At 39.9% G+C, this 6863-nt stretch overlaps 1 protein-coding gene and 1 non-coding gene across 2 annotated transcripts; one reads left to right on the top strand and one right to left on the bottom strand.

Moving 5' to 3' along the window:
- Positions 1–897: 897 nt before the first annotated feature.
- Positions 898–6285, top strand: LOC148209811 (uncharacterized). The gene is made up of 4 exons (XM_088126994.1): positions 898–1265; positions 1386–1858; positions 1916–3666; positions 3760–6285. The coding sequence occupies exons 1-4, from the start codon at positions 898–900 to the stop codon at positions 6283–6285; spliced, it is 5118 nt and encodes a 1705-aa protein (XP_087983120.1).
- Positions 1393–1499, bottom strand: LOC148209812 (small nucleolar RNA R71). The gene has a single exon (XR_015793377.1). It is a non-coding gene; the product is annotated as a small nucleolar RNA R71 (small nucleolar RNA).
- Positions 6286–6863: the final 578 nt, after the last annotated feature.

The following is a 6863-nucleotide window of genomic DNA, read 5'->3' as shown; positions in this document are numbered from 1 at the left end:
TTTTTGGGTTGGTTTCTAAAAACTTCTCTTTACATCTTTTTTCCATTTGGCCAGTGGGAACTTGATTTATACACCAAAGCCCGACCTTGGGAAAGGTGAGTTAGGTAAAATAATAGGAAACCAATATGGGACGTGACTTAGGAATATGCGCATAAAATATGGTCCTAGGAATAGGCCCTCTGACCTATAATGCAAATGAGTTGGTAGATATTCTCTAGGATTGTAATCACACATAGGAATATGATTGTAGGTTACTCTAGTCTCTGCAGCAACCAAAAGCGGTAGTGAAAGAGTAGAACTCAAATCCCAAGAAAAGTCAGGAATTGCGCCTGGTGCATTTTCCCAACATAGTGTGTTTTCCATGTTTTGCATCAAAACTAAGGTAGGAGACAAGGAGGTTGAGTTTCATTAAATTGCCTTATAGTTAAAACCCCAAACAACAACATTTCACCATTATTTTCTTCCTAAATCACAATTGCATATTTGAACTATTTCACTGCATTACTTGATTTTGAAAAGCAACAAGTCCCTGAGGATTCGACCTTGGATTACTTCCGAGTATTAATTGTGACCGTGTGCGCTTGCACGAGTCTCTAATCTTTTTAAAGGTAGAGAAAATCTCAACAAGTTTTTGGCGCCGTTGCCGGGGACTTAAGTTTCAAATCATATTCTTTTCAAGTGAATTATTTCATTGTGTGATTGTTGCATACCTCTGTCCTTGGAATTAACTGTTATATCTAACCTTTAAGGGAGTTGTGTATGAGCACAGGGTCTGGTTGGTTGACCTTTGATCCAGAGATTGAAAGAACCCTTAAGAGGAGAAGGCGTGAGCAGAGGTTGAGAAAAGAGAAAGAAAGTAAAAAAAAGAAAGAAGTTGAAGAAGAAGAGACCATCGAGATGAATAGAAATGCACAAGATCCTCCACCGCCACAAAATCCACCTGTGAATGGAGATATGGCAGATGAAGGAGCAGCAAACCGAGCAGGAGAAATTCCTAATTCGATCCTTTTAGCAGATAATCGAGATGTAGCCATGCGGAATTATGTCACTCATGCGTTCCACAACCTAAATTCAGGGATAAATAATCCTTTACCCCAAGCCGCACAGTTCGAGCTCAAACCAGTCATGTTCCAGATGTTACAGACGATGGGCCAGTTCGGAGGATTGACTAATGAAGATCCTTACTCCCATCTCAAATCCTTTATTGAAATAGCTAATGCATTTCAACTTCCTGGTGTTTCTGAGGATGCACTAAGATTAAAAATGTTTCCTTTTTCTCTCAGGGATGGTGCAAGGACTTGGCTAAACGCGTTAGAACCAAATTCTATCAACACATGGGCAGAACTGACGGAGAAATTTTTGGCAAAGTACCACACTTTGACCAGGAACGCAGACCTCCGAGAGGACATTGTGTCTTTTAGACAAAAGGAGAACGAAGCAGTTCAAGAAGCTTGGGAGCGTTTTAAGGAGTTACTTAGAAGATGCCCGAGCCATGGATTGCCCGCATGTGTGCAGATTAAACAATTCTATAGAGGATTGGATCGTTCATCAAGGATGATGTTGAACACCGCAGCCAATGGCTCGTTGTTAGAGAAGTCGGTAAATGAGATCGTTGATAACTTGAATAAGATGACAGACATTAATGACCAAGGCGAAATAGAAAGGTCATTACCAAAGAAGCAAGTATCAGCTGGAATCTTTGAGTTAGACACAGTAGCTTCAATGCAAGCCCAAATGGCGGCTATGAACCAAATGTTAAAGCAGTTGACAATGGAGAAGGAAACCAAAACCGTCACTTCGGCGATACCTGAACCCTCTCCTATTTTGCAAATTTCAGATATATCTTGTGTCTATTGTGGTGATAACCACTTGTATGAGAATTGTCCAGCTAATCCAGCGTCTATTTTTTATGTAGGTCAAGGTGCCCAGCGGAATTTCAACCCGTATTCAAACACTTACAACCCTGGATGGAGGCACCATCCAAACTTTTCCTGGAGTAACCAAGGAGTAGCTAGTAGCAGTGCAGAAGCACCCGCTCAACAATACAAGCAAAACTATACTCCTCCTGGTTTTCCAACTCAACCGGCGTCGAAGCCTCAACAATACAATCAGCAAAGAGGTCAAAATACTACTCAGCAAAGTGGTAGCAACGAAAGTTTGGAGGCCATGATGAAAGAGTTCATGACAAGAATTGATGCTACGATAAGAAGCTTGGAGATGCAAGTGGGGCAGATTGCAAATGACCAGAAATCTAGACCCCAAGGTACATTGCCTGGACACACAGAAAACCCGAAGCGAGATCGTGAGGGAAAGGAGCACTGTAAGGCGGTTATCACAAGAAGCGGATTAAGTTATGAAGGACCCTCACTTCCTGACGAAGGAACTCATGTAGTTACACCTGTTCCTGCATCCACCTCCAATCCACAACAAGAAGAGAAAGCAGAACCTGTAAGTTCAGAAGAAAAAGATAAGAAGGCAGATAAAGGTAAGCAAGTAGTGCCCAACACTACTCCACAGGTAGGTAATATTAAGATTCTTCCACCTTTCCCCCAAAGGCTAGTTAAAAAGAATCAGGATGGTCATTTTAAGAAGTTCTTTGAGATTCTAAAACAGTTGCATATCAATATACCTCTCATAGATGCTTTAGAACAAATGCCTAACTACACTAAGTTTTTAAAGGACATCATATCTAGGCGTAAGAAGTTAGGTGAGTATGAGACGATAGCCTTGACAAAGTGTAGTAGTGATGCTCTAGGGAATCCATTGCCTGTTAAATGTAAGGACCCAGGAAGTTTTACCATCCCCTGCTCAATAGGAGGTAAGAACCTAGGAAGAGCATTGTGTGACTTAGGAGCAAACATTAATCATATGCCTCTTTCTGTCTTTAAAGAGTTAAATATAGGAGAAGCTCGTCCCACTACTGTCACTTTACAACTAGCTGATAGATCCATAAAGAAACCGGAAGGAAAAATAGAAGATGTGCATGTTAAAGTTGATAAGTTTATTTTTCCCGCCGATTTCATAATTTTGGACTGTGAAGCAGATCTTGAGGTGCCGATCATTCTTGGGAGGCCATTCTTAGCAACTGGAGATACGGTTTTCAATGTTAGGAAAGGAGAGATCACGATGAAGGTCAATGATGAACAGGTAACCTTCAATGTCCTCGATGCGATGCGTCTCCTGGTTGAAGTCGAGGAGTGCTCTACAATAGGAGCAATCATGGAGGAACTCCAGCAAATGATGGTGGAAGACTTGGAAGCAGATTTGGAGGCCGCAGAAAAAGAATCCAAAATTGCGCCTGGCGCAATTTTGCCCCAACTTGAGCGTTTTGAGTTTTTGCAGCCGACAATAGCGGATTTGAAGGCCTTGCAACCTTCCATCATTGAACCTCCAGAATTGGAAAAGAAACCCCTACCTTCTCATTTAAAATATGCTTATTTGGGTTTAAACGATACTTTGCCCGTTATCATTTCTTCATATTTGTCTAATGAACATGAATCTTTGCTTTTGCAGGTTTTATCAAAGTACAAGAGGGCTATTGGATGGACCATAGCGGACATAAGAGGAATTAGCCCTACATTTTGCATGCACAAAATCATCCTGGAGGAAGGAGCCACCAATTCTATCGAGTGCCAAAGGAGGCTTAACCCGAAAATGAAAGAGGTGGTCAAAAAGGAAATCATAAAATGGTTAGATGTTGGAGTGATCTACCCCATTTCAGATAGCAGTTGGGTTAGCCCGGTTCAATGCGTTCCCAAGAAGGGTGGTATGACGGTGATTACAAACGACGACAACGAGTTGATCCCAACTAGAACGGTGACTGGTTGGAGAGTGTGTATGGACTACCGTCGGTTAAACAAGGTAACTCGAAAAGACCATTTTCCATTACCCTTTATTGACCAAATGCTTGATCGTCTTGCAGGGAAGGAATGTTATTGTTTCCTCGATGGGTATTTGGGTTACAACCAGATCACTATAGCTCCGGAGGACCAAGAAAAGACCACGTTCACGTGTCCCTATGGGACATTTGCATTCCGGAGAATGCCGTTCGATCTTTGTAATGCTCCCGCTACCTTCCAAAGATGCATGACCGCTATTTTTTCAGACATGATAGAAAGCACGGTAGAGATTTTTATGGATGATTTTTCTGTGTTTGGTGAGTCGTTTGATGTTTGTTTAGAGAACTTAGAGAATGTTTTAAAAAGGTGTGAAGAGACTAACCTTGTGCTTAATTGGGAGAAGTGCCATTTTATGGTACGTGAAGGTATAGTCTTAGGTCACAGAATTTCAGAAAAAGGAATTGAGGTCGATAGGGCTAAAATAGATGTGATTGCTAAACTACCCCCTCCTACAACTGTAAAAGGTGTTAGAAGTTTCTTAGGACACGCGGGTTTCTACCGCCGTTTTATAAAAGATTTTGCGAAAATTTCTAAGCCCTTGTGTCAGTTGTTGGAAGTGGATCGACCCTTTGTTTTTGATGAACATTGTTTGAAAGCTTTTGAGACACTTAAGAAAGCACTTAGCTCAGCACCTATCATAATTGAACCAGATTGGAACTTGCCATTTGAACTAATGTGTGATGTAAGTGATTTTTCTGTAAGTGTGATGTTGGGTCAACGGAAAGGTAAAATTCTTCATCCTGTTTATTATGCAAGTAAAACTTTGAATAATAGTCAGTTGAACTATACGGTGACTGAGAAAGAACTTTTGGCTGTTGTTTTCGCATTTTATAAGTTTCGTTCATATTTGATTAGGACAAAAGTGATAGTGTTTACCGATCATTCTGCACTTAAATATTTGTTTGCTAAAAAAGAAGCTAAGCCTAGGTTGATTAGATGGATCTTGTTGTTACAAGAGTTTGACTTAGAGATAAAAGATAGAAAAGGAACAGAAAACCAAGTAGCGGATCATCTATCTAGGCTAGAGTCTTCTTTGCAGCATGATAGTTGTGAGATTAAAGAGCATTTTGTGGATGAGTATCTTTTAGCTATTTCTGAAGTCCCTTGGTATGCTGACTATGCGAACTATCTGGTGAGCAAAATAATTCCTAATGATCTGAGTAAGCACCAAATAAAGAAGTTTTTTCATGATGTCAGGTTTTATAGATGGGATGAACCTTTCTTGTTTAAACTAGGACCTGATAATATTCTTCGTAGGTGTGTTGCTGGGCATGAACAGAAGGAGATTCTAGAGGCATGCCACAAATCACCATATGGTGGGCATTTTGCTGGACGTAAGACTGCAGCAAAGGTCCTCCAAAGTGGTTTCTTTTGGCCGTCTCTATTTCGAGATGCTCATATATTCACTCAAGGATGTGATCGCTGTCAAAGATCAGGTAACTTGACAAGGAAGCATGAGATGCCCTTAAACCCAATATTGGAAGTTGAACTTTTCGATGTTCGGGGCATCGACTTCATGGGTCCGTTCCCACCTTCATTCGGTAAGAATTACATTCACTTGGCTGTTGATTATGTCTCGAAATGGGTTGAGGCTTTGGCCACCCTTACTAACGATGCCAAGGTAGTTTCTCTCTTTTTGCAAAAGTTTATTTTTACTAGATATGGTACACCTAGATGCTTGATTAGTGATGAGGGTACGCACTTTTTGAATAGAGCAGTAAGTAATTTGCTTAAAAAGTATAACATTCACCATAAGATTGCTACTGCATATCACCCACAAACTAATGGACTAGCAGAGGTATCAAATAGGGCAATAAAATCAATTTTAGAGAAGTCTGTGAATGTAAATAGGAAGGACTGGGCTATTAAACTTGATGATGCTTTGTGGGCGTATAGAACTGCTTATAAAACTCCATTAGGCATGTCCCCATATCATATTGTTTTTGGTAAAGCATGTCATCTTCCATTAGAATTAGAACATAGAGCATATTGGGCTACGCGGAAACTAAATTTTGATTATGTTGCTGCAGGTGAAGCGAGATTGCTCCAGTTACATGAGTTGGATGAATTTCCTCAGTTTTCTTATGAGAATGCCAAGATGTACAAAGAACAAACTAAGAAGTGGCATGATAAAAAGATAATGGACAAGAATTTAGAACCTGGAAACTTAGTTTTGCTTTTTAACTCTAGATTAAAGTTGTTTCCAGGTAAGCTTAAGTCTAGATGGTCAGGGCCATTCTTAGTTGAACATGTTTATCCACATGGAGCGGTGGATTTAAAGGGTTCTAAAGGTAATATCTTTAAGGTAAATGGGCATCGGGTCAAGAAATATTATGGCGAGTATATTGACAGAGGTAAAACCTCTGTAATACGGAAAGACCCATGAGAAAACAGTGGAAACAATCCCTCGGACAGTTTGGGGGCGTTTTTATGTAAAATATTTTTTGCTTTCTTTTTACAAAATTTTTACACTTTCTTTAAAGCTTTTTGGTATAGATTCCAAATCTAATTTTTGTTTTTGCATTTGAATTTTGCAGGATCAAGATCCGACCCACGTCAAAATTGCGCCAGGCGCAATTTAAGAGACAATTTCGATTTTTTTGAGTTATGGATTAGGGCTTTCGTGGGCTTTATGTGGGTTATGTTTAAATGAGCTTTGGGTTGTTTTTAAATAAAAAAGAGGCCCAATTTTAAACCCAATTATGTCTTTAATAGCTTTTAAAACATAAAACAAAAAGCCCTAGAATTTGAAAACACCCCATTCACGATTTTTACCATAATTTTCTCACTTGTTTTCAAATCTTCTCTCAAGAAATCTCAAAGATTCTCAAAGTCTCTTTCATCTCTCTCTTTTTCGGCACTTTTAGGGTTTATTGGAGGGATTTTCGTTGTCGATCGTGAAGCAAACTCAAGAACCATGGAAGGTTCATCTTCCTCCAAGCCACACGACAAAGAGAAGGAAAA

This window comes from Momordica charantia (assembly GCF_013281855.1).
Source record: "Momordica charantia cultivar OHB3-1 chromosome 8 unlocalized genomic scaffold, Mcharantia_2.0 BLBB01000008.1, whole genome shotgun sequence".
NCBI lineage: Eukaryota > Viridiplantae > Streptophyta > Magnoliopsida > Cucurbitales > Cucurbitaceae > Momordica > Momordica charantia.
Note: the sequence above shows the minus strand (reverse complement) of the source record. Positions and strands in the feature narration are given on the sequence as shown.

Coding starts and splice junctions, on each gene's coding strand:
- LOC148209811 (XM_088126994.1), top strand. CDS start 898: ATGAATAGAAATGCACAAGATCCTCCACCGCCACAAAATCCACCTGTG. Junction 1,266..1,385: donor GATGCACTAAGATTAAAAAT/GTTTCCTTTTTC, acceptor CACTTTGACCAG/GAACGCAGACCTCCGAGAGG. Junction 3,667..3,759: donor ACCCGAAAATGAAAGAGGTG/GTCAAAAAGGAA, acceptor TGCGTTCCCAAG/AAGGGTGGTATGACGGTGAT.